The sequence below is a fragment of the Callithrix jacchus genome, chromosome 10 (assembly GCF_049354715.1).
Source record: "Callithrix jacchus isolate 240 chromosome 10, calJac240_pri, whole genome shotgun sequence".
In the NCBI taxonomy this organism is placed as follows: Eukaryota; Metazoa; Chordata; class Mammalia; order Primates; family Cebidae; genus Callithrix; species Callithrix jacchus.
In genome coordinates this window covers 123481957-123508142 of record NC_133511.1, presented here as the reverse complement: position 1 = coordinate 123508142, position 26186 = coordinate 123481957, and the positions used below count along the sequence as shown (strand labels likewise).

At 52.5% G+C, this 26186-nt stretch overlaps 1 protein-coding gene and 1 long non-coding RNA gene across 4 annotated transcripts; both read right to left on the bottom strand.

Annotated features, from left to right (window-relative positions):
• Positions 1–5030: 5030 nt before the first annotated feature.
• Positions 5031–10621, bottom strand: NPAS4 (neuronal PAS domain protein 4). Of its 2 annotated transcripts, XM_002755561.6 has the most exons (8): positions 10300–10621; positions 9393–9544; positions 9111–9213; positions 8730–8991; positions 8439–8548; positions 7960–8095; positions 6403–7838; positions 5031–5776 (listed from the first exon to the last, which is right to left on the bottom strand). In XM_002755561.6, the coding sequence occupies exons 1-8, from the start codon at positions 10472–10474 to the stop codon at positions 5748–5750; spliced, it is 2403 nt and encodes an 800-aa protein (XP_002755607.1). In that variant the 5' UTR covers positions 10475–10621; the 3' UTR covers positions 5031–5747. The 2 variants fall into 2 exon arrangements, with proteins under 2 accessions (XP_002755607.1, XP_078197593.1); XM_078341467.1 differs by lacking the exon at positions 8439–8548.
• A 3953-nt stretch (positions 10622–14574) lies between these two features.
• Positions 14575–23047, bottom strand: LOC144578188 (uncharacterized). Of its 2 annotated transcripts, XR_013523503.1 has the most exons (5): positions 22762–23047; positions 22218–22410; positions 21950–22118; positions 21317–21459; positions 14575–14902 (listed from the first exon to the last, which is right to left on the bottom strand). It is a non-coding gene; the product is annotated as an uncharacterized LOC144578188 (long non-coding RNA). The 2 variants fall into 2 exon arrangements; XR_013523504.1 differs by lacking the exon at positions 22218–22410.
• Positions 23048–26186: the final 3139 nt, after the last annotated feature.

Below are 26186 nucleotides of genomic sequence, written 5' to 3'. Positions count from 1 at the left end.
AACCTCCACTCCTGGATTCAGGTGATTCTCCTGCCTCAGCCTCCCGAGTAGCTGGGATTACAGGTGTGTACCACCGTGTCCGGGTAATTTTTTGTAGTTTTAGTAGAGAAGAGGTTTCACCATGTTGGCAATGCTAGTCTTGAACTCCTGACCTCAGGTGATCTGCCTGCCTCGGCCTCCCAAAGTGCTGGGGTTACAGGCATGAGCCACTGCACCCAGTCTCTTTCTTTTTCACTGAGTCTTGCTCTGTTGCTCAGGCTGGAGTGCAGTGGCACAATCTCAGTTCACTGCAATCTTTGCCTCCCAGGCTCAAGTGATTCTCTTGCATCAGCCCCCTGAGTAGCTGGGATTATAGGCACCCACCACTGCACCCAGCTAATTTTTGTATTTTTAGTAGAGTAGAGACAGAGGTTTCACCATGTTGACCAGGCTAGTCTTGAGCTCCTGACCTCAGGTGATCCGCCTGCCTTGGCCTCCCAAAGTGCTGGGGTTACAGGCATATGCCACTATGCACAGCCTCTTTTTTTTTTTTTTTTTTTAAGACAAGGTCTCACTCTTGTCGCCCAGGCTGGAGTGCAGTGGTGCAATCAAGGCTCATGCAGCCTTGACCTTCTGGGCTCAGGTGACCTTCCCACCTCAGCCTCTCAGGTAGCTGGACTACAGGTGTGCAACACCACTCCTGGCTAATTTCTTGCCTTTTTTTTTTTTTTTTTTAGATACGGGGTTTTGCCATGTTGCTCAGGCTGGTTTCAAACTCCTGAGCTCGAGCCATCCACCCACTTCAGGCTCCCACAGTGCTGGGATTATAGGCATGAGCCACTGCATCTGGCCTCTTCTTTCTTCTTTTTAGGTCTTAGCTCAATGTCATCTTAGAAGAGCTTTCTGACACCACACTGTAAATTACCCCTCAGTTCCTCTGTGCCACAGCATGCTGGGTCTTCCCTTCACTGCACACAGTGCACGCTCTTTTTAGAGACTTATTTTACTTTTTGTTACGTCTTCCCACAACTTCAGTGAGCAGGGTCTTTGTCTGCCTTGTTCAGTTTTCCCCAGCACCCAGAAAAGCCCCTGGCGCATGTAGGTGTCATAAGTATTTGTCACATGCAAAAATGAGGTGCCAGAGCTGGTATTTGAGCTCAGTCTTTGTGGCTCCAAAACTTCAGCCCTTTCTCATACCTTTTTGCTCCCAGAACAGCAATCTGGTGTGGGTGGCAAGGGAACCCCTTGACAGTCAGATTTTGCTTCTGCAATCATTTTGGAAGTTCCATTGGGCAATTCCTTTCCTCTCTCTGAGCCTCAGTTTACCCATCTGTTCTAAGATGCAATATTGATGCTCTGAGCCACAGGGACTATGCCAGGGAAGGGAACAGAAGCAGATAGGTCTATGTCCAGCAGGGGGCGCCATGGGCCCTTTCAACTTCGCACTGGCGGGCGGCCTGGCTGTCCAGTTCTGAGTGTCAGGGTGCCTTCTCGTCCACACACACTACCATCTCCCGTCACTGCTACCAAATACCAGGGAGGGATTTCTATTTTTTCTCCCATGATTTTTACCTTTTAAAGTTGTGGCGGTATTTTTTTTTTTTTTTTTTTTTCAAAACAGAATCTCTGCCACCCAGACAGGAGTGCAATGGCGCGATCTCAGCTCACTGCAACCTCTGCCTCCCGGGTTCAATTGATTTTCCTACCTCAACCCCCGAGTGGCTGGGATTACAGGCGCCTACCACCACGCTCGGCTAATTTTTTGTATTTTTAGTGGAGACGGGGTTTCACCATGTTGGCCAGGCTGCTGTCGAACTCCTAACCTCAGGTGATCCACCCACCTCGGCCTCCCAAAGTGTTGGGATTACAGGCATGAGCCACCGTGCCTGGCCTAGAATAGATTTAGACTTACAGAAAAGTTGCGAAGATCATACGAAGTTCGCATAGACCCCACAGCCGTTTTCCCGTTATCAACATTTTACACTTACATGGTACATTTGTCACAATTAATGAGTCAGTTGATACGGTATTATTAATTGAAGGCCATACTTTACTCAGGCTTCCTCACTACTTTGCGTCCTTTTTCTGCTCTAGTATACTATATTCTATCTCATCATTATGTTACCTCAAGTTTCTCAGATTTCCCTTTTTGTTTTGTTTTGTTTTTGAGGCGGGGTCTTGCTCTGTCACCCAGGCTAGAGTGCAATGGTGTGACCATAGCTTATTGCAGTCTGTAACTTCTGGGCTTAAGCAATCCTCCCACTTTAGCCTCCCAAGTAGCTAGAATTATAGGGACACACCACCATGCCCAGCTAATTTTTGTTTGTAGAGATTGGGTCTTGCTTTGTTGCCCAGGCTGGTATTGAACTCGTGGGCTCAGGTCATCCTCCCACCTCATCCTCGTCCTCCCAAAGTTCTGGGATTATAGGCATGAGCCACCACAATTGCCTGGCCAGACTTTCCTTTTTTTTTTTTTTTTTTTGAGACGGAGTTTCGCTCTTGTTACCCAGGCTGGAGTGCAATGGCGTGATCTCGGCTCACCGCAACCTCCGCCTCCTGGGTTCAGGCAATTCTCCTGCCTCAGCCTCCTGAGTAGCTGGGATTTCAGGCATGCGCCAATATGCCCAGCTAATTTTTTGTATTTTTTTTTAGTAGAGACGGGGTTTCACCATGTTGACCTGGATGGTCTTGATCTCTTGACCTCGTGATCCATCCGCCTCGGCCTCCCAAAGTGCTGGGATTACAGGCGTGAGCCACCGCGCCCGGCCTCCTTTTTTTCTTTTTTTAATGTCCCCAGGGAGGTTTTTAGATGGGACTCCAATGTGTGTCTTGAGCTCATGGTCACTTAAGATTCCCTCTGGGAAACTCAGGAACACATTTTTATGGTAGAAACTGACGACTCTTAATGGAATTCTTGGATTGAGATTCAGAAGTAGTTCTCTCAGCCAGGTGGAGTGCTGTGCACCTGTAATCCCATCACTTTGGGAGGATGAGGTGGGAGGATCACTTGAGCCCAGGAGTTTGAGTCCAGCCTGGGTAATATAGTGAGACCTTGTCTCAAAAGAAAGAAAGAAGAAGGAGAGAAGGAAAAAAAGAGAGAAAGAAGAAAGAAAGAAAGAAAGAAATTTTTCAATAAATATAGTAAGACCCTGTCTCAAAAGAAGAAAGAAAGAAAGAGAAAGAACAAAAGAAAGGAGAAAGAAAAAGAAAGGAAGGAAGGAAGATTCCTTTCAAGAAGACATTTTGAGTATGCCTGCTATATGCCAGTCCTGTGCTCGGTGCCAGGGTCCTCCTGGGGCTGACAGCCCAGTTATTTTGTCCAAGTTGGAGAACATGCACAAGGAAGGCAGAGGGCAAAATTCCCCGCTCCTTTTCCACTCAAGGACCCAACCAAGGTGGAAAGGTGGTGACGGGTCCTCGGGAGTATCTTCCTTCCCATCGAACTCTCGGAAGGGCATGGCCCCAGAGTTGGAGGATTTGGAATAAAAGGAGGCTTAGGGGCTTTCTCAGGGTTATGTCCTCAGTTCCTGGAACTCAGCCCCTGTACCTTACTGGTAAGTAAGGTACAGGAAAGATTGGGGCATGGAGTTTCTTTCCTTTCTTTGAGAAAGAAATGTTTTTTAAGCCTCTGAGGTCACCACTGCCTTCTAATTCAATTTGATAACTTAAGTCCATTTTGCACTTCTCAGCTTATAAATGGACACCATCAAGTTCTAACAGCATCTTTGGGAGATAAGTGTCATATTTGTGAGTCCCACTTCATTTGTGGAGAAACTGAGCCTCAAGTCCTATTTGGCAAATAATTGGTGGAGGTGAGATTTGAATCCAGGGTTCGCTCTGTTGCCCAGGCTGGAGTACAGTGGTGTGATCCTGGCTCACTGCAACCTCTGCCTCCCAGGCTCAAGAGATCCTCCTGCCTCAGCCTCTCATGTAGCTGGGACTACAAGTGTGCACCACATCCAGCTAATTTTTGTATTTTGTAAAGACAGGGTTTCACCATGTTGCCCAGGCTAATCTCAAATTTCTGGGCTCAAGAAATCTTCCTGCCTTGGCCTCCCAAAGTGCTGGGATTGCAGGCACGAGCCACTGCTCCCAGCCCATCTCTATTTTAATTTGCCTTCACTCTATCCTGTGGCTGTTTGGCCTTCAAGCTTGGAGGAAAACAGCATTTTTGGAAACCTTATTCTCTTGACCTACTGAATTATATTCTGTTCAGCTCGACTTTACAGACCTGGAGGGGCAAAAGGAGGGAGTTTCTCACCCCATGCTTGGCAGAGAGGCCCCTGCTCCAGCCCACACTTGCCCTTCTTGAGTAATCTGGGATGGGATGATTTGAGGTGGTGGTTCACTGGTTCTTGCAGCAGAGAAAACAGCCCAGGGCTGGGATGCAGGTGCTCTGGGTATGTTGCCCACCCACCCATGCTGGGAGCAAATAACTTTACCTGTGGTCCTCAGTTTCTTCGTCAGTGAGATGGGCTAATATGCCTGCTCGAGAGGCTTTGCTGCAGCAAATAAGATATGTAAACAAGTGTGTCAGCCGAAAGCCCCGTGCAAGGATTACAGACATGTTTATGATTTCCAATGAGTTGATCCCGGGCCCCACAAGGAAGTTGCTTCCCTGAAGGATCAGGTGAAGAAATAATCTTTAAGCAGAAGCTTCAAGCCCATGTCCAGAGCCAATATCAAGTTGAATCCTCTTGTCCACCTCTAAGCCCTCTGTTCCGTCCCACACCACGAGCATTGTAAGCCTGGCACAGGGAAAAGATGCCAATATTCTCTAGTACTGGACGTCAAGCACCTTGAGGATAAGACATAACATTTGTTTCAGCCCTAAACTTTCCAGCCTCTAGCACAGTATGGGCCACACAAAGTACATGTAGATGTTGAGTGAAAGAATGAATGAATGGGTCAAATGAATTCACAAGTAGATGAAGAAATGCTGGGGCCATAAACAGGTCCAGCTTTTACCTTGTGACCCCCAGACTCCCATCCAAGCCTCCTGAACTCATCCTTCACCCTTCCTTTTACACAGCAGTGCATGACACCAGAGGTACCAAAAAGGCAAACTGGACTTTATTATAAAGTTGGCTACAAAGTCACCGCAGCACCACGAGGTGGCCATCTGGGCAGGCCCAGGCAGTCTGGCAGCCGGTTGAGTCCCGCACCAGGTACACGCACTCGTGCAAGCACATGTGTGACGGCAGGTCTGCCTTCCTCCATCGGAAAGGAACGTAGCGTCTCTTCGCACCCCCCACCCCAGGCGCGGGGTGCAAAAGTCACAGGAAGGGCCGCCAGGGCGGCAGAGTCCATCGGAATTGAAATCCCGTTACTGGTGTGTAGAGAATTCTACGTGGGTGTCAAGAGCCCCTCAGGGCACGGGCTGGCCCGGGTGGGCCCTGCCTTTCCCCCACCAAGGCCTAGAGGTGGCTTGGCCCCTAGGAGTGGAGAACTGGCCCAGGCCAATGGGGCAACGCGGCAGGGAAGTGAGACTCCCCCATTCTCCGCTTGAAATCCCATTCAAGGAAACTCACTACGAGTGAATACAGATTGAAATGGAAACTGGGATCGCTGGAAGTCTCTTGATTTTAAAAAGAAGCTCCCCTCCCTTGCCCTCCCACCTCCCCCCGCAAATCCTGCAGGGCCTGGGGAATCATATATATCCCCCTCTGGCCCCCAGAATCCCCCCAACAGTCCCGGGGGGGGTGGAGAGCGGCTCCACGTCTTGATGACAATATGCCATACTTGACGACGTTAAGTCACAGACTTATTCAAAACGTTGGTTCCCCTCCACTTCCATCTGCAGGGAAAGATAGAGAGAGAGCACAATCAGTTAGACCAATTAGGACAGAGGATCCTGGGGCTGAGAATGTGTTGGTATTAGTACGGGCTTCAAAGATGTTGGCTCAATGACAAAACGATCCCCAGAGACTCAGTAGATTAGGGAGCAATTTGGATGGACGGAGTGAAACTGAGGCTGTAGTCAGGGGCTGAGCCTCATCTTTCTTTTACCAACTTCTATAAACTCTTGCTCTTTATCCCCTGCAGGGGGCTAGGATACTAGGATAGAGCTCTAGTCCCTCTTCCATCAGTTTGTTTTGTGCCCTAAGGAGTTTCCTTAAGTCTGGGGCTTTGATTATTTTCATCTGTAAAATGGGGTGGTGAAGAGTGATCTAGTTAAGCACAAGCCCTCCTTAAGGATTCTCTAGCACTCTATCCCACAGCCCCAACTCCTGCCAGGTCTACTTGTTCAAAACTTAAGTCTTTCACTTTTTCCTTATCCCCACGGCTACTCTTTGCGCAGCAGGTAATTTCATCCCTTAATAAAATCGAGGTACAGAGAGGGGAAATGATTCACCTAATTCTACCCAGCATTTCCTTGGCAGGAGAGGGTCTTGGGTTCTTGGACCTTTTGGCTGGACTCACCTTCATGGAAGCTGTCTTGAACTTGGCTCTGGAGTTGATGCAACTCATCAGTAAACCCATCATAGGGGAATGCTGAGACACCTGTCTCAAAGGCGGTTTCATATGTGGCCAGGTCCTCCAGGAAGCTGTGGTCTTCTGGGGACAGGTTGTTGCAAGGCGATGGGGCCCCTCCTGGGCCCTCTGCCTCAGGATCCCCAGAACCCCATTCCTCATTGGGGTCTGGGGTAGAGAGATCCATGAAGATGTCTTCCACGGGCGTCTCTTCCAGGAACATGTTATCAGGGTCAGCCAGGAAGTCCAACTCCTGGCATTTCCAGGGTTTCAGGTCCAGGCTGAGCACAGGGGGGCCTGCCCCCGACAGGGACAGGTTGGAGTCCAGGGGCTCCAGTCCTCCAAGTGGCTCTAGTCCACCAGTGCCAGCCTCAGCTGAGAAGGGTCTGTCCATGCCTTGAGCCAATTGGCTAATCTGCTGAATGAGACGGTCTATCTCGTTCTGTTCCTTTTCAGAGTAGTGGAAGAAACTCTGCTTGACTGGAGAGGCCTCAGGTGTGAGCAGGCCTTCAGGCACCAGGGGGACATCCACAGAGAGGGGGCCCCGGAGCTGGGCTAGGGCCAAGAGCGTGCAGTCCCCATTACCAGGGCTGCTAGGACTTGGGGGCAACTTCTCATAGAGAAAACTGCATCCCTCCTGGGCGAAGTAAGTCTTGGTAGGATTGGGGCTCAGTTGCTCTGGGAACGTTTGGCTGGGGCTGTCCAGGTGTGCTTGGAATGCTGTGCTGGGAGGAGTCAGCTGTTCATGGGCAGGGCTGCCCACAGGCTCTGGAAAGGTGGCTGTGCTGGGAAGCAGCTGGTCTGGGAAGGTAGAGGTGCAGGGAGTCAACTGGTCTTCGTAGCTTCTGGCTGAGGTTTCAGTCAGCTGGCCTTGCAGTGGGCTAGTTAGTGGATCTGGGAAGGTTGCACTGCTGGGTGTCAACTGATCAGAGAAGGTCGCAGTGCTTGGAGTCAGCTGTTCTTGAAGAGTGCTGGATGGGGCGGGCAAGTGGGTCTGGAAGGGCTCATGGAGGCTGAAGAGGAAGGCACAGCCTCCTGGCTGGTGGGGCGTGTAGGGTGGAGTGCATACGAGATCCTTGCTCAGTTCTGCTTGGAGAGAAGGCTCAGGCCCAGAAGGGAATGCCAAGTAACTGAAGTCCAGTTCTTTGGAGGGTCGGGGAAGCTCTTCTGATGCGGAGACAACACTCAGTTCAGGAGCACTGGGGAAGCTAGTGCTTCTGGGAGCCCCCAAGGCTGCGGTGAAGAGTGGGTTAGTGCTGGAGCACTGTTCCTGGGAGAGAATGTTCTCAGGGAATGAGGGCAGCATGGTCGGAGTGCCCAGGACATAAGCTGCCTGGTTGTCTTCAGAGTTCAACTGCTGGCGGAGACTCCAGGCTTCCATGTCACTGGAGAGGAGAGAAGAGGCAGCTGGTAAGGGTCTCATGTCCATTTCCAGAGTAGTTCCCTGATTTGTGTTTCCTCCATGCCGACCTCAGCTGCCTGCTAAACCCCTGGCTTGTGGCTTACCTGATTGGGTAGTTATTGGCAGTAATGGGGCCCTCTGGACCTTCTGAGTATAGCAGGCAGTAAATCCATGCCCAGCCTCCAGTCTTGGCCTGTAGTCTCACCACCATCTCTGCCTGAATATCTCCACTCTCAGCCACTGGGGAGAAAGAAGATGCAGAGTTAGGATGCCCACCAGGCAACTCTACCTACTCCCCACCTTTGCTCACTTCTCCACTGAATTAAGAAGGCATGACATCCTCTCCTCTGACTACCCTCACCTGCACCACTCAGCTCTCTACCTTGACCTCACCACTCAGAGTCCCCCAGTTCTGCTTCGATTATTGCCTTGAATCCTCACCCTCATGTTCACCCTATAGCATCCAAAACTGTTGGCTTCTGTTATCTCCCCAGCATCACTCTTGACTACAGCTCATTCTTTGTCTGGTCTCCCATGCCTTTCTCAGCTTGTTCTCTTGTCCCCAGCCTCTCTGGACACTCACACAGGCGGTAGTGTTGAGCAGAAGCGTGGGCCAGGTCCTCGGGGTGCAGCAGTCCATACCATGATTTACAAAGCAGTTCACTGCGCTCAAAGCCCAGGTAGATTAGGACACTGGGAAGGTGGAAAGGGTGAGGTCAGCTTTCTGTTTTCCTTGCTTGATACCCATGCATCTCACTCCCTCCCAGATCCTCTGCCCCCCTAAACCCCATCCTCCCTGCCCCTGACTCCAGAATCTAGGGTCCCCTCATCTCTGGCCTGCCTTTGTCTTGGAATCTGAACACTCCAGGCTTACCTCTCAGAGATGTCCAGTAGGGCCAGGTCTTTAGCATGACGGCTCTGGAACATGGCCAGGAAGAGTGAGGCAGGACCAGGGCCAGGGCCAGGGCGGGGTCTCGGCTCCAGTGGGGCACAGAAAGCTGTGAACACGGGGTTTCCTGCCCAGTAGGCCCCAGGTGGGTGAGCATGGAATCGGCCTCGAATAAGCACTAGTTTGTTGCCTGCACTCTGGCGCCTGAGGGACTTGGAGGTGTTGAAGCGGCAGCGGAAGAGGCGATCTAGATGGGTGAAGAAAAAAACCGATAAGAGGGTGAGTGGCTGAGCTAGACAGTGGATGCAGGGGAGAAGGGAAGCAAGTGGGAAAACTGGACCGAGGAGGGAAGAAGGGAGTCCTTACCAGTGTCCAGGGCAGAGGGCAGAGTGAGTTGCTGGCGCACAGTGAGGTGGTCAGCTGGGTCAATGATGTCGTAGATGCTGTCACCCTGGGCAACTAGGTCCACCTGGAGAAAGGAAAAGAAGAGATGACCATTAGTGAGAACAGCGGGAGCCAATCTTTGATCTATGGTATCTTGCAGGGTATAACCTCTTCCTCCATAGTAATTCCCAGTTCCTCAGGAGTGGAAGGCTCATGGTGCCCCCTTCATGCCCAGCCTCAGCTGAAATGACCCTCAGCACTCACCATGGAGTGGCCCAGATGCTCGCTCACACTCTCAGACAGGTAGAGCAACTTCCCCTCGGCTGTGAACACAAGCAGAAAGCCAGGTAGTGCCGCTACGATGTCCTCAAGCTCCTGAGCTGAGAGAAGCCCCGTGGGGCCTGCCAGAGGAGTGCCTGTAGGGCGAGAAGACATGGTGAGTCAGGAGTAAGACTGGGAGGCAAAGCAGAAGTGAGGAAGGCATGGCCTGAGTTTCAGAGAATCCAGAGGAATTTCTTATGGACCTGCCTCTGCAAACACCTGTTGACCCGCTGCCCGCAGCTCTTGGCCAGGGAACCTGTTGCTGTATCTCCATAGCCCGCAAGCCCTCGACTTCTAAACGGGGTCGGCGCCTCCTCGGCTCTAAATTTCTGAACCGTGGACAGAGCTCCCAAGGGGCTCTGAATCTCAGAACCGCGGACAGAGTTCCAAAGCGGACTGTGGGTTCAGAACCGTGGACAGCTCCCTGCTCGGCCGAAGCGGCCGTCAGCACCACAGGCAGCACCCCACGAAGGCGACAGGAAATCCCTTTCAGCACCGCGGACAGGGCTACGCTTCCCTAGACTCAGGCCGCTCCATCCCTGCAACTTCCCGGGCTTCCCTCCCCAGCTCCCCGAGCGCCTCTGCACCGGCGGGCCCCGAGGCCGCTCTGTCCTGTCTCTTCTCCGCTCCTCTAAGGCCCCCGGTGTTAGAGATACCTTCCAGGCTCTCTAACTCTCATTCAGAACTAAGGTGAGGTTTGGAGGGAGCTCAGGAGGAAAAATAGACAGTCCCGAATCTCCCCAGCTCGCCAGCACGCTGCCCTAGACATGCAGCAGCCCCAGCGGGTTCCCCAGATCCAGGGTCTCCGGCTCCCGGCAGCTCGGATCTCCGGTAGTCCCAGCATGCTCACCTCCAGAGAAGAAGACGCCCTTGCGAGTGTAGATGCAGGCGAGGCTCATGATGTGCAGGTAGGACAGCCGGACCTTGTCCGCTTCGGCCAGCGGCAGCAGCTCCTTGAGGTTCCGGATCTCGGCGTTGATCTGGTCCCGGCGCGCCTTGGAGGCGCCCTTGGTGGAGCGGTACATGACCGGCGGCTGCGGAGCTTCCTGCTCGGGTGCCCGAGCACCTGCGCTCCGGTCCCGACGCACCGGCGGCTTCCTCCTCCGTGCTTCCCCGTCTCTCGCTCAGGCTCGCTTTCTGCTCTCCTGGGCTCCGCTCGGCTGCGCTGCCCCCCTCGCCTGCCTCACGCCTCCTTATATAGCTCCTGCCAGGCGTGGGGGGCTCGTTTTAGAGCTGGGGGGCGGGAGAGCGGGAGGCTGGGCTAAGCGAGCTGCAGCGGGAGCCGCTGACTGGGGAGGGGGGCTCCTCCTCCCGCCCGGCTTCCGACGTCATCCCATGACGTAGAATGAGAGCGGGAGGGGGGCGAGCGAGGGGGGAGCAGGAGGCTGCAGAGGGGGCCGAGCCTGGCGGGAGCTGAGCGGAGAGGCAGGCGCCGCGTTAGGAAAGCTTGAATGGGGTGTGGGGACCCAGGCGTCCGAACGCTTTCAGTTGAGGGAAGCGACAGGGCCAGGGTTAGGGCGGCCTGAAGCCCCCGGCAGGAGTCTGCAGAGGGCAGAGAGGGGCCGGCACTGACACTAATTTTTCTGAGGAGTTGAGGGAATAGGGAGGAACAGGGCTGTCTACAAATCCCCCTCGTTACTTGCCAGACAAGGTCACGTTCACATGCAGGGAAGGAGGACTTTCCTTGGCCTCCGTGGGACAGGTCACAGCTGGGGTTCCTCTCTGGGGACTACTCAACCTGGGATTCCCTTGGCCATTTTCAGAAAAACAAATCCCCTCCCCCTCTCCTCAAACCGGGCTTTGGCGGTTTATCAGGGGTGTTCATGGGGGTCTAAGTCCCTAGGATGGGTGGAAAGGGGGTCCGGTGGGAAGGGACCAGCTGAGTTTGGCGCTGATCCTGTTTTCTCACAGCCACGTATAGAAAGCAACACCAGCGCTAGGCTGCAGTGATTCTTGGTTTCCCTGTCAGCTAATTAACCTTAGCTGCTGAAGGGGGAAACTGAGGCAGGGACGCAGGGGACAGCGAGGACCTGGATCTGCACTTAGGCATCCCTTCCCCCCTCCCCCACCCCGTTACTGGCCCCCAGGCGAGCGCTTCCCCCCGCCCTGCTGCCAGCCTCGGTCTCCCCGCGGGCCGGGGGCGGGGGCGGGGCCGGGGGAATCCCAGCTCCATATTAGGACAGGAATCCTCCGGCGGCTGCCGCGGCTGCGGCGGCGGCGGGCGGGGCCTGACTGCCTCCGCACAGCTCCGGAGGGCTCCCCGCCCTGCCTAGGCGGGCAAGATGGGGGAGCAGCCGAGAAGCGAGGGGCCGCGCCGGACCCTCCGTGACCCCTGCAGCTACCGGGGACCCTGTAACTTCGCCAGGCTCCCTCTACCTCTCTCCACATCTGTGGCGCTAGGGTTGCTGGCTCTGCCTCTCCACCTTCAACTCTCCATCTCTCACCTTCGTTTCTTTTTCTCCTAGCGTGCTTGGTGGTGGGCTCAGCTTAGTGCCCCGGCCCCTGAAGATTCCCCTTTCTTTCTTCTCCGTATCCTGTCACTTTTGCCCTATCCGATACTCCCCCTTCTTTCTCTTTTCACCACAGACGATTGCTTTCTACAGGGGCGAGGAGATGCTGTTCTTACCTGGGGATTCAATAATGCAAGAAGCAAGTGGGCTAGCGAATGTTCTTATCTGAAATCTCATCTGATGGAGTAGCTGTGTGTGCATGGAATCACTTAAGGGGCTGGAAATCAGGCCACTTAAAAATTGGGGTTGTGGGACTGGGAAGTCCCAGTCACACAGGAAGCCTGGAGATGAACCCTGACATCCAAAAGGACAGTTTGAGACCAGGGAATTCCCCACTCCTCGTGGAAAGGGGTGGTAGCACGAGAGGTAGAGTGGGAGGAGAGGCAGTCGAGGAGACATATGTCTTAGAAGAGGGGTACAAAGCTATGGAGACCCTATCCTGGTATCTCATGCATTTGGCAGAGGTTGGGGCCATCCTGCGGTAAGCATCACAACTGAAGTGGAGGGAATGGTGTCCATGTGTCTGTCTGCCACTGTCTGTAATACTATTGACCCGGATGACAGAGAGATGGTTCCTTCTGGACATGGGTGTGTGTTGCTTCTTTCATTTCGATCTGACCTCTGATGTGCCCATCCATGCCTCTCTCAAGCTTCTATTTGAACAACCCCTTGATCTTTGGGTCCCCTTCTGTATGAAATTCCAGGGGAATTGTTCCGTGTTCTTCACCCACTGATGCTAAAGCTGCCTGGGAGACATTCTGAGTGTCCTTCTCCACAATCAGAGGAGTCTACTGGGTGGGTCTTGGCCTCCAAAAATCTGAGCGCATCTGCGCTGAAGGAATGGGGCTCTGGCAGCTGTCCGTGGTGCTGAAAGAGTCACCATGGAAGTGAGATAGGTTACAGTTTGCCTGGGACATCAAGGTAGGTCTTGGGTCCCCACAGGCCTCAGAGTGAGCCTCCCCTTTGACTGTCCACTTATTCTCTGTGGATGAATGTGAGGGGGCTTGCGGGGGGCCAAGATTCCTGGGCTCTAGTAGGAGTGAAGTAAGCAAGAGAGGAAAACTGGGCTCAAGGGAAGAGCCGCTGGCTTTTTCCAGAATGGAATAGAAAGAAGCACTTTGGAAGGGAAGAAGGGTCTAGAAAGGGACAAGGGAGGGGGTAGAGAAGAGCTCATCCTAGTTCGCCCACTCTGATTCAAGTTGAGAAGCTCTATATGCCCCGATGTCTCCTCTCCCTAGGCCAGCTCCCACTCCCCTTGCCTCCCACCTCCATGAAGCTATTTTTAACTGTGCAGAACCAAAAATAGCTTGGCAGCAGCTTCAGGCCGTGGGAGAGGAGCTATTTATATCACCAGTGACGGTTCCGAAATAGCAAGCAGGAGGAGGGGGGTGGCTGGCACACTAGAGAGCTCCTGGCCGCTGCTAAAAATACTGGCAGTGTGAGTCATCCTGGCCTGGCTGAGTCACCCCACTCTCTCCCCCAAGTGGCAGGCAGCAGCAGCAGAACAAACTAAGAATTAGAAGCCTGAGATGGGGGAGGCATCAGAGCCTGCTGTCCGTGGGAAACTGGGCAAGGGAATGAATTGGGAGAGGGGCTTTGGGGTGAGCGTGTAGAAGGAATGGGAGAGCACAGCCTCTCAGCCAAACCTACTGGGCAAGCGTGCAGTGTCCCCAGCCAGCTATGCACTACTGCTCAGGGATGCTTGGGCAATGGAAGGAAAAGAGCCAGACTCTGTGTGTGTGTGTTCACTTGACTGAGAGTGTGTTTGTATGTCCTGTGTGTCTGCCTCTAAACCTGTCTGAACGTGGGTGTATGTCTTTATCCGTGTATCTCTTTGCATGTGTCTTTGTAGCTGCAAGTCTCTGCCCCTGTATGTGTTTACCTATGTCTGCATCTTTGCCTGTCTTTTTTTTTTAAGTCTCCAACTTCCCATGCAATTCTATGTTTGTTCCTGTGTGTATTTATGTCTACAACTTTCCATATGCCTCTCTGTCGGTGTCTGTGTTTGTGTCCATATCTGAGTCTGCTCTGGGTCTTTCTCTCAGCATCTGATGGTGTGGTGGGATGTGCATGCATCCCCAGACTCAATATCGTTTCTGTTGCCCTCTCTGATGTCACTTGTTGGGGCTCCTGCACCATATTTGTCTTGCTCACCTCTTTCTACTTTCTACCTAGCATCTTCCCCTCTTTCCAAGAACCCCCTAGCCATTTGTGAAGCTCTCTCTGTTGCATGCAATCTCTAGTAAAAACATGGAGGAAAAGAGCCCCACATGACCTCTCCCTTTTTTCTTGAATCATCCTGAATTCTCCCTGGCCTGCAGGAGTAAGTGGTTTTCCATCACTCCATATTTGGAGAGCTGAGAGAAGAGAAGGGCTTTCTTTAGTTCCAAAAAAAAAAAAAATTCCTGGTGTGGGCACAGGCATGCGTAGCGCGCATGCACACACACACAGGCGCACATACACATGCACGCACACACACACAACTGAGAGAATGAGAGAGAAAAAAATATCAAGGTCCCTTCTTTACTGAGACGAGCTCGCATCTGTTGCCATAGCAACCCACCCACTCTTTCCCCGAAAAATCACCAAGAAGAGGTGATGGCATCGAGGAGGGATTGGCTGATTCTTTTCTTTATTATTTTTTCCGAAAAAGGGTTTTTGTAACAAAAACAGGCTGTGAGAGCTCTTGCCCGTCTTGCATAGCTTTATTGGGAACCCGGGGGAGGGGCATCACCCCCCAGCCTTTATCAGAGAAGAGGAGGTGTATCTTTTCTAGAGCTTTGGAGGAGGATGACCTCCTGGGAAGGACTTGAAGGGTGGATGAGGAATCTGCTTCTTCAGAACCAGCATGGAGACTCCTGGATACTAGTCTGGACATTTGGAGCAAGGATCTTGACAGAGGGCTGTCAAAGTGTTATCTTGTCTTGCTCTGGACAAATGTGTCTATGAGAAAGAGAAAGAAGGGGGAAGGGAAGGGAAGTGGGGAGAGATAGAAAGAATATGAATGAGGTCGGGCGCGGTGGCTCACGCCTATAATCCTAGCACTGTGGGAGGTCGAGGCGGATGGATCACGAGGTCAACAGATCAAGACCATCCTGGTCAACATGGTGAAACGCTGTCTCTACTAAAAATACAAAAATTAGCTGGGCATGGTGGCGCGAGCCTGTAGTCCCAGCTACTCGAGAGACTGAGGTAGGAGAATTGCTTGAACCCAGGAGGCGGAGGTTGCGGTGAGCCAAGATCATGCCACTGCACTCCAGCCTGGGTAACAAGAGCGAAACTCCGTCTCAAAAAGAAAAAGAAAGAAAGAAAGAATATGAATGAATGAATTACTGGATAGGGCTTCAGAGATGACAATATGCCAAAGGATGCAAGCTTGCAGTAGTGGTCAGACCAGGCAGGTGGGCAAGATGGTGCCAGAAAGATGTACTGATACCATTGGTGCAAGTCACCAATGAGACCACAGCGGCAACTACTTAACGTGTGGCCATAGGTGAATGTTCCAGAGGAGCACTGAAGCCCATGTTTCGTAGTTCTATTCCCATCCAGAGTCTCAAAGTCCTCCTCCAAAGCCTGGCCACCAGCCACTGCAGTCACATCACTCTCTCAAGTGAACTGTTGCCTCCTGCCAAATGACTGGATGGTGGAAAGAAAGGGATTCCTTGTTTTCTTCCGTGCTTGGCTTGCTACAGAAATGGGGTCACTTGTGGCTGGAGCTTGGAAAGACAGATGAAGAATCTGACCCTGGAGAGAGATACCTTCCTTTCTGACAGGCTGCTGCCACCCTTAGCAGACAAGGGCATGGCCAGGTGAAGTTGGGGTGGGCAGTGGGTGCAGCTCCACTTAGCATCACACAGAGGGATGAAAAGACTTCAGATTTGCTCTGACCTGTTAGACACATTCTCATGACAAATCTGACTGATATCATTATTGTTATTTATACACAGAGTGCAGTGGCCTGATGATAGCTCACTGCCACCTCAAACCTCTGGGCTAAAATAATCCTCTGTGCCAGCCTCTTGAGTAGCTGGAACTACAGGCATAAATCACTACACCCGGATAATTTAAACTTTTTTTCGGCCCAGGCTGGTCTTGAACTCCTGACCTCAAGCAATCCTCCCACCTTGGCCTCCAAAAGTGCTGAAGTTACAGGTGTGAGCCATGGCACCCAGCCTTGACTGATATTATGATGCTTATTTGATAGATGGTGAAACAAGGGACCAGAGATGGAGAATGATTTAATCAAAGTCACACAGCAAGTCTCTGGCAATGCTGAGCCTCATCCCTGGCTCCTGCTCCCAACCTAGGCTTGCTCTCTTGCACCACGTGGTAGGGCTTAGGGCTAGGGTTTACAAATTATGGACTGCAAATCTAGCGACATCTAGCCTGCTGCCTCTTTTTGTAAATAAAGTTTTATTGGAATACAGTCACATCCATTCATTTACTCATTGTCTATGGCTGTTTTCACCTTACAATGGAAGAGCTGAGTAGTTGCAATAGAGACCATATGGTTCAAAAAGCCCTAAGTACTTTTTGACCCCTTTTCACTAACTGACCCTTTACCAAAAAAGTTTGCCATCCTTAGACTAGGGGATGAGTTCACATCAGGAATAGCTCCACTTGTTTCTCTTTCTCACCCAGAAAGCTCTCTTAATCCAGGGTATGTCAAGCTATCATTTAAGCTCCCTTTACTCTTCCAAATGCCATGGAGAAGTAGTGCCCCTGGACACCTTAACGGAGGAGAGGTGGGAAGCCCAATGGGCCAGGCTCCTTATTAGCTTCCAGTCCCCTTTGTGTCATCCAAGCAGGATGATGCTCCACTTCCTGCAATAGGAGTTGGAACGGGCAATGAGGAGACAGGGTACCCCAATAAATCCCTATTTCAAACCTAGTCTTCAGGACTGCATTTTGGGAAGGGGGAGTCTCAGGGCTGATGATTAAGGTATTGTCAGGAAGACAAAGTATATGTATGAGAGGAAAAGGAGGGTATTGTGGGATCTTGGGCCTCCTGAAGCCTCCAGTCTGACCCGGGGAAGAATCTCTCTATGTCTTCTCAGAGAGGTTGATTAACTTGTCCAGGATCCCACAGCAAGAATGAGATAAATCCACCCAGGTTGAACCCAGGTTTTCCTGACTTCTACCTTTTGTTTTTGTTTTTTAACTAGATTGTTCTTTTGAATTGGTGGATTTGAAACCAGGGAAAGGTTTTCTAACAGATTCCTAAGCACCTCCCCATCCTGTGTCCACAGCTCTGCAGTCAGTGCAGTGAGAAAAGGAGCCCCACGCAGAGCTGGCCTGTGCAGCAGTGTGTTGTCTTCCGCTGCATCTTAGCAGGCTGTTTTCCTTTTCATTATGCTATCACTCCCTCAATTCTACTTGCACATGAAAGCATTCAGAACATTTTATCTATTTATGGTTATGAAATCAACAAAGCTCATGTAAAGAGGGTGCAGGCTGGCACCCACGCATTGAGACGGCCAGAGCCGGGTGAATGAGCTGGGAGCCAGGAAGGTGAGGGGCAGAGAACCATGGAGAGGGTGGGAGAGGGAGAGTGGAGCCCAGGTGGGAAAAATGAAACTTTTCTGAGCAATGTCCTGAAGGCAGGGGCTGAGAGAAGAGGACACAAGGAATGCAGCGAGGAGCGAGTCAGAGCAGCCACATTCCAAGAGAGAAAAGAAACCTAATCAACTAAAGCCACTTTTCAAATGCGGAGCAGTGGCCAACACTCCTGAAGTGCCCCGGGGAGGCTGGAGGAGACGGACTTTCCCCACATTCATTTTCAGAAATCTTCTTCATCACTACTCCCAGCTGGGGAATTCCTCCTTGCCCTGCCGATCCTCCAGTGGAGTCTGGGGATCCCTCCAGTGCCCCCCAGCCCCCTATGCTTCCTTATCACCGCGCTCCGCACACTGCGTTGTCCCTGAGTGTTTACTTGGCTGTGTCCACTCTCAGCAACTACATCTGTCTTCATGTTCCCAGCATCCAGCACAAGGCCTGGCACAGGGCAGGGGCTCGGGCATGTAAGTCATTCATGCAACCAACAGCTAGGGGCGGAGTCTGTGCCAGCCTCTGCGGTGATGACAGCTGGTCTTGGCCTCATGGAACCTGCAGGCTAGTGAGAGAGCAAGGGGTCTATCCAGCCACTTCAGTGGGCTACTGCTGTCAAGGAGGCACGCTGGGAGTTGGGGAGAGCAAGAAGAGGGGTGACCCTGCTGGAGGAATTGGCACCGGCCTCCCCAAGTTGGTGCATTTGAGTTGAGCTGCTGGTGGCGAGTCAGTGCTGACTGTGCCAGGCTGTGCTGGGTGGGTGGCTGGGTGGACAGAGGAGTGTGGCCTCATAAATGAGACTCTCCACAGTCCCAGTAGCCACCAAAGAAGCCACCGTAGCTGAGGTTGTGTTAACAGGGGCACACAGCAAAGGTGGAGAGAGGGCAGCCTCTGTCAGGGCCGGGAAGTTTGGTTCTAGGACTTGTGCTATGAGTTCAAGCCCAGCCTTAAGCAGAGCAACCAGTGGGGAGGGGTTGACTTCACCTAGGGCTGCCAGGCAGGGCCCAGAGCATCCCCCAGGCCTGGTTCTGGTAGGCCCTCCAGCCTGTCTGGCCTCATGCACCCCCTTGCCTCTCTTCCAGTTGCATGAGCCTTCTTCTAGTCCTTGGCCTGCCACTCTCCCATCTACCACAGTGCCTTTGCACATACTGTTCCCTCTCCTGTAGTGCCACTGTCTCTTTCCTCTGCCAAGTTCTTCCTCTTTTCCCATTGAGGGAGGTGACTCAGGCATCTAGGATCACATCCCCCTTGACTTCCACCCTGCAGTCAATAGAATAAAAGCCTGGCTGACTGGCGCCTCCTAAATCACCTTCCAGTAAATAGCAGGCTTGGTATTGGGGAAACTCTCTGGAAGACATTGTTTTTACTTAAACAAGATCAAAGCCCCGCCCCACTCCTCCATCTGGAGACCAGAAACCTTTCATATGTGATTCCTAAAACTGTAAACCCAAGACCCTTTCATATGTGATTTCTAAGGCTGCAAAACTAAGATCCTTTAAGGTGTAATATCTAGAGTGTACGCCTATATAAAGGCAGAGCTTCTCTTTGTTAGCTAAGCTGGGTCATTTAGACAAATTAACATCTGGCTCCCAGCCATAATAATAATAATAAACACTTCCTTCCCAGTTTGGTGTTCGAAAGGTCTGTTTTTCGTGGCCGCTCCTGCTACACCATTAGCTCAGCCCAAACATCACCTCCTCTGGAAAGCCTCCCCTGACCTTCCCACTGAGGTCAAATCCCCAGTTACAGGTTCCCAGGCACCCTGGGCCTCTGCTGGCACTTGGTGCTACAGCGATTTAATACTTTATTTTGGTGAGGAATTTATTCTCTCCTCCACTAGACCGCAGTCACCATGGCAAGCAACCGTGACTGCTTTGCCCACTGTCAACTCCAGCATGGAGTAAAGTGCTTCATAAACATTTGTAAGAAATTTTTTTTTTTTTAAGACAGGGTTTCACCATGTTGGTCAGGCTGGTCTTGAACTCCCGACCTCAGGTGATCCACCCGCCTTGGCCTCCAAAGTGCTTGGATTACAGGTGTGAGCCACCGCGCCTGGCCCAAGACAGTTTTAAAAGATGGAAGGAATGGAGATATGTTCCTCAGAGAAGAAGGGGCTTGAGGGAGTGGTTTGGCATTTGCAGATGTTTGAAGAGAGGGAGACATGGTCCGCGTGGAAAGGCTGGCGGGTGGGGGTGTACCTGAAGCAGGAGAGGAGGATCTGTGCTGACTTCTGCCTGCTCCACAGACTGCCTTTGTGACATTGGTCAGTTAAGTGGCTTAACGTCTTGTGCCTCAGTTTAACAATTTGTTAAACACAGAAGTGGGGAGAATCATGGCCCCTCCACCCAGGGACTGATGTGTACCCTAAAGCAGTTAAGTAGTTAAAACACTCAGAAAATGCCTGGTGCATAAAAGGAGCACAAGAAATGCTCAGTGGCAGAATGCTGGTCATTATCTTAACTTTAAGAAAAATACAATTTTGAACAAGGCTATGCAGAGACAGCAAGGGCTGGTTCAGGAGGTGAAGTGTCCTGGCACTGCAAGTATAGAAATAACCTGGGTACCCACTGGCAGTTTTGGTCCAGGCCAGGTCTAAGAGCACCAGATGGAGTAAGCCTGGAGAAGTCGAGGGATGCACAAAGCGGCCCTCGGGGCTCTGGCTCGGGCCCCAGCAAGCCCCTTTCCTGGGCAGCAGCCGCTCCCTCCACTGCTCACCAAAGCCAGGGATGGAGGGCTTGGCCCAGGCCCAACACAGCCTCCTGGTCCTCAGCAGCCCAGCTCCCCTTGCCATTCTTCCAGAAGCTGACCTGACCATGCTCTTCCCAGCTTAAGATCCTCATGGCTCCCACTATCTCCCATTACTAAACCTCCTCCGGGCCGGCACCTCCTCTCTTCCCCTTCTGCCCATAGGTTTCTTGGCCTCCAGAGGCTCCAGCTTCAAGTCTCTCCTTGCTACTATCAGGGCACAGCTTGTAACATGGGAGTTTACAGATGCGGCACCTACCTACACCTTGTGTACCTGATGAGTGTGTTAATTCATGAAAACTCCAGCAGCCCTATGACATGCCAGCCATTATTACTCCCACAGGCCCTGGGCCAGCTGAGAGGGAGTCTACTGGGAATGGTCCAGGGGTCCCAGGAAAGACTGAGCACTGGTGGGAGGGGAGGAGCACCAGGAAGCTTTGGTGGAAAGGACCATTGGGTTGAAGGGAAAGCTCCTGAGTTGCCAGCCCTGACAGGGTGTGAGCTGGGAGAGCCTTCTGCCAAGGAATCCAAGGTCCAGGAAGAAGAAGAGGTGAGCTAAGTCTAGATGTCAGTGGATTGTGTTTGGTGCAGGGGAATAGTTCTGGACAGGAGCAGCGGAAGATGGATTCTGTTCCCAGCTCTGCCGCTAGCCTGCTAGAAGTGTTCTGCAAACCTCTTCCCCTCTCTGGGCCTCAGCTTTTGAATTTGCAAAATGGTAGTGGGTCGGACCCTTAGCCTCAAAGGGCCCTCCTAACCCTCTGGAGCATCTCTGGGCCTGCTGGGCCCCCTGTCCCAGTGCCTCTTGGCTTTGGAAGTTGAATGCTGCAACCCCAAGCCCCAGTTTCAGGTGGCGACAAGCCCATTGCCTAGTGCTAGGGTCTGAGTGGCCCTGCAGTCTCCCAGAGGACCAAGTCCTCGGCCTTGGATGGGCAGGAACCCTGGAGACCTGGCCTGTGTGGATGCAGGGGAGCAAGTACTGGGACTGAGCCTGTAGTTTTTCTTCTTCCACCCAACCCATCGGGGGGCCATTCTCACAGCTTGGTGCTGGGTGCACCAGGGACTCACCACTGGAGGGATCCGATGGGTTCCAAGGTGCACAAAACAGACGCCCGGATCATCCTCAGGTGATCTACATCCTCCGGGCCTCAGGTGGTCTACACAGCCCGTGGCTAAAGCAACTGCTGTCTGCAGCTCTCCTTAGCTTCAGTCTGGTGGGAGGAAAAAAATCCCCTTGGCAGTGTCCTACAGGCAGCCACAGAGGTCCCCCACAGCCCAGCCAAGATGCTCAATTTCAGAAAATCCCAGACTCATAATTGGAGTGGGGGCCTTTGAAAGATGGTCTTGGATGACTGAGGCCTAATGCAGAGAATGGAGTGACCCAAGTGACACGGCTGGCACTTAGTGGAGGTGGACCTGGACCAGGTCCTTGTTTCGTGGTGCAGTGGCCATCTAGGCCTCCCACGGGCTGACCTCTCGGGTCCAAGTGGCTGAGAAGGAGCCTGGGCCAGGGGGTGGGGTTCTAGGTCCTAGTCTCAGCAGCTCCCTGACTTGCTGTGTGACCTTGGCAAATTGTGTCTCTCCGAGGGCTGCCTGAGTCTCCCCCTTCTGCACTGACTGCGTGGCACTGGGAGTGGATGCTCCATGGAGGACCATTCAAGGTCCCAGGGCTAGCTGTGTGAGAACAGGAACTCTCCTCACCACCCTTGGAGCCCTCAAGTGCTGCCTTGTGTGTTCAGCTCCACCTCTGGGTCCCCCATCCTGGTCCAGAGAGGGGCCTAGGGATGTCTGGAAGCCATGCAGTTCCTTGAGAAGGGTCAGGCACTTCCCAGCTGTCCTGTGGGTCCTGGTCAAACGCCTCCAGGAGATGCTGCAGGGAGAGGGCAGAGGTCAATAGGACCGGCAGGGGGTCCAAAGGGCTGGGTCCATTTGGCTCTGGGGATCCCTGCCGGACCCCCGCAGGCCACACCTCCATCCAGAAGCCAACCGGTCCTTGTAGGCAGTCTGGGGAAAGGTTTGGTTCCAGAAAGTTCCAGAGCTGGTGGCTGCAGAAATCCTTCAATGGAGGTGACGTTTGCAAGCAGCAGCAGCCTAGCTGGTCGGTCGTGGAGTCCGTGACATCCAGAAGCTTTTCCAAAAAGCCTGCCCAGGTTCAGACTACGCTGGGGAAGGGGAGGCAGCTGGTGGCAGAGCAGAGGTGTCCAGCACCTCTGCTTGGTGTACACAGATGGGGCTGGCTGTGCTCAACTGTAAGGAACAGGGCTTGACCTCTGGCCCATGCTCTTCCCCCAGGAACGTGCCGTGTGGCCCCGGTCCATCACAATTTTCCTCCGGGCCTCAGTTTCCCTTCCAGTTTAAGGAGGGGGTTGGAGCAACTGGTAAGGGGCTTTCTCGGGATCCTAACTCTGCTCCAGGCTGAGCTCAGGAAGAAAAAAGTTAAGGGGCCGGGAGCCTGGAGGGAGGCAAAGAACTCCAGAGTTCCAGGGTGGCCCCGAGGGCAGTGAAGTCCTCACCTGGTGTTTTCACCCTGTGGCCTTGTCCAGGGAGGATCTCCGAAGGCGCTAGGCCTGGCATCTCTCTTCCTTCCAAGGTTTCAACAGAAGTCTCCCCTGTTGGAGGAGGGGGCGGGGGCAAGGGGCAAGGGCAGGACCTCCCTTCTCCCTGGTTGAAATGTACCCATGGTGGGTGGGGGCGCTAAGACGGGGTTGGGGGAGGGGGGCGTGTGGCGCTGGGGACTCCCCGGGCCGGGCCGGCGCAGGGCTCACGGCTCGGGGGCGGGGGCAGCTCCCGGGCTCTGGTGGAGCCGCCACTCAGCCGGTTGCCTTAAAAAGGCGCCAGCGCGCGCGCATCAGCAGAAGGGCTGCGGCTCTCTTCCAAATTAGGCAAAAACTGGGAGGCCGCGGGAGACGAGCTGTGAGAAGAGCGCGGACGTCACCCGGGGCCTCCCTCTCCCTCCGGCTCCCCGCGCCTGCATCACGTCCCCATGGCAACGGCGTGCCGCGGCTGCGATGAATGAGCCACAGCGAGGACAGGCGCGCGCCGAGACGCGCGCGCCCCTCCACTAGGCGTCACGGCTCCGCGGCTGCCCAGGGGAAGGGGGTGCAGCCCGGCTCCCGGAGGAAGGGAAGCCCCCCTCAGATTCACAAAAGCCGGGGACTCATTAATTCCTAGCTGATCTTGTTGCGTCCCGGGAGCCCGGGGGCTACTCGGTCCAAGGGTCCTCGACCCTCTGGTTCAGGACTCCCTGGCTTCCCGGGTCCCCCTTACCCGGCCTCTGCTCTCCCGGGATCAGCCCTCCGCTAACCAAAGCCTGCGGAAAACCAGGTATTTTGCAGCTTAGCGCCACTGTGTGGCCTACCATGGCGCTGCGGCGGTCGTGCTTGGCGGCTGAGGTCCCGCCGTCTGTGTCGCCCTCTGGCGTCTGCAAGCGGGGAAGAGCGCAAAAGAACTCAGCAATTTTCACACCAGAACTCTGATTAACGCGGGACTCATTCTTATCACTCTTGTGATTAATTTGTGATCAATCACACTTGTTCTTAACGTACAGCAAGCGCGCTCCATGTGTTGGGCACTTTGCTATGTGTTTTCTTCGTATCACTCCATGTCATTCTCACAGCAACTCTGTCATGCAGAATATTACTGTCATTTGATTTTATTTTTTTTGAGATAGGGTCTCACACTGTCGTGCGGGCTGTAGTGCAATGGCATGATCTCGGCTCACTGCAGCCTCTGTCCCCGAGGTTCAAGCAATCCTCGCACCTCACCCTCCCCGGCACCACCACACCTGGCTAATTTTTGTATTTTTAGTAAAGATGGGGTTTTGTCATGTTGACCAGGCTGGTCTCGAACTCCTAGACTCAAACAATCTGCCTGCCTTAGCCTCCCGAAGTGCTGGGAGCTCTCACAGACATGGGCTCCTGTGCCTGGACGTTATCATTTTAAAGTGAGAAAAGCTGAAGCTGAAAGAAGTTGTGGCTGTGCCTAAGACCCCATAGCAGCATGGGGTGGAACTGCCTTCTGAACATGCCTGCGAAAGTGCTCTTGAGCCCTTTCACTCCCACAGCAATTGTCTCTTTTGCTTAATGTTCTCTCTTTTTTTCCTTTTCTTTGTTGATAAGTCATTGTGACTATTTTTTGCTGTATCCATCAGGGTTCTATTGCTGAAACCACTCTTACCATTTTAAGCATTAAGGGATTCTATATAGGGTTTCAGTGTTTATAAAATAATTGGAAGGGCTGGAGAAATGGGCTCTCCACTGGGCTTTCAGAAATGACCTAAAAACAACCCTGTACAATCAGCCCACCCTGGGGTACTTTGAACTCTGCTGCAACGTGAGGCTGGAGAATCCTCTGTTCCTAACCACTGGCTCTGAGTGACATCACTTTGGCTAAGGATTGGGAAGCTGCCACTGTGAGCATTGATTCTAGGAATGCACTGCCTTGGCTGGCATCTGAGAAATAGAAAGTCTGTCAGGACTGTTGGCTCCAAAACTGGTTGAGCCTGAACACTGGACAGCAGGATAGATGCCTCCGCACTGCTGCCCATCTCATGGGAATGCATCTGGCTGGTGGCACCTAAGTCTCATTCAGAGCCCTTGCTGTAAGCAAGTCTGGGAAACAGTGTGTTTCTCTTTGTAGTCTCTGAAGAACAGGAAAGCATACTGGCAAACGATTGCGAGAGATGATGAATGAACCAATTCACCACACCTGCTGAATCCCACCCTTTCAGGCACTCAACATTCGTGTCCTTCTCATCCTCAAACATCCGACAATGACATGAACCAATACCTGGCCCCAACACAAACACTCTCTCTCTTTCTCATACAAATACAAAAGCACTAAGTCACGCTATATTAGTCTGTTCTTGTACTGCTATAAAGAAATGACTGAGACTGGCTAAATTATAAGAAGAATCCGTTTAATCAGCTCATGGCTCTGAAGGCTGTACAGGAAGTATGGCAGCATCTGCTGCTGGGGAGGCCTCAGGGAACTTAGTCATGGCGGAAGGCAAAGTGGGAGTGCATCTTCACATGGCTGGAGCAGGAGGAAGAGAGAGCAGGGGGATGTGCTACACACTTTTAAACAACCAGATCTCATGAGAACTCACTCAATATCACAAGAGAGTAACATGGAGGGGATGGTGCTAACTCATTCATGAAAACGCCACCCATGTGATCCAATCACCTCCCACCAGGCCCCACCTCCGACATGAGATCTGGTGGGGACACAGATCCAAGCCATATCACACACCTTAAAAGAGAACATTAGTAGCTCAATGTTCCATCAGTCATCACATCCATTTCTGGGTATTATTCAGCCTTCTTTGGTTCAATCCCAATTCTGTCTTGATATCCTGTAACTTGTGGACTTAAAATATGAACAACCATCTATACTCTCCATCAGTTCTCTACCTTGAGAACACTGACATTTTGGGCCAGATAATCTCTGTGGTGGGGGACTTTTCTGTGCACTGTAGGATGGTTAGCAGCCTCCTGTACTCTATCCACTAGATGCAGTAGCACTCCCCCTTCCCAAGTCATGGTCATTGAAAACGTCTCTAGAAAAATGTCTCTAGACATTGCCAGAGGTCTTTGTATTAGTCTGTTTTCACACTGCTATAAGGAACTTCCTGAAACTGGGTAATTTATAAAGGAAAGAGGTTGAATTGACTCACAGTTCTGCATGGCTGAGGAGGCCTCAGGAAACTTACAAGCATGGTGGAAGGGAAGCAGGTCCCTTCTTCACAAGGCGGCAGGAGGGAGAAGTGAGATTGTAGAAAAAAACCTGACACTTTCAAAACCATCAGATCTCATGAGAATTCCCTGTCATGAGAAAAGCATGAGGGAAGCCATCCCCATGATCCAATCACCTCCCTCCCTGTAAATGTGGGAATTACAATTTGAGATGAGATTTGGGTGGGGACACAGAGCCAAACCAT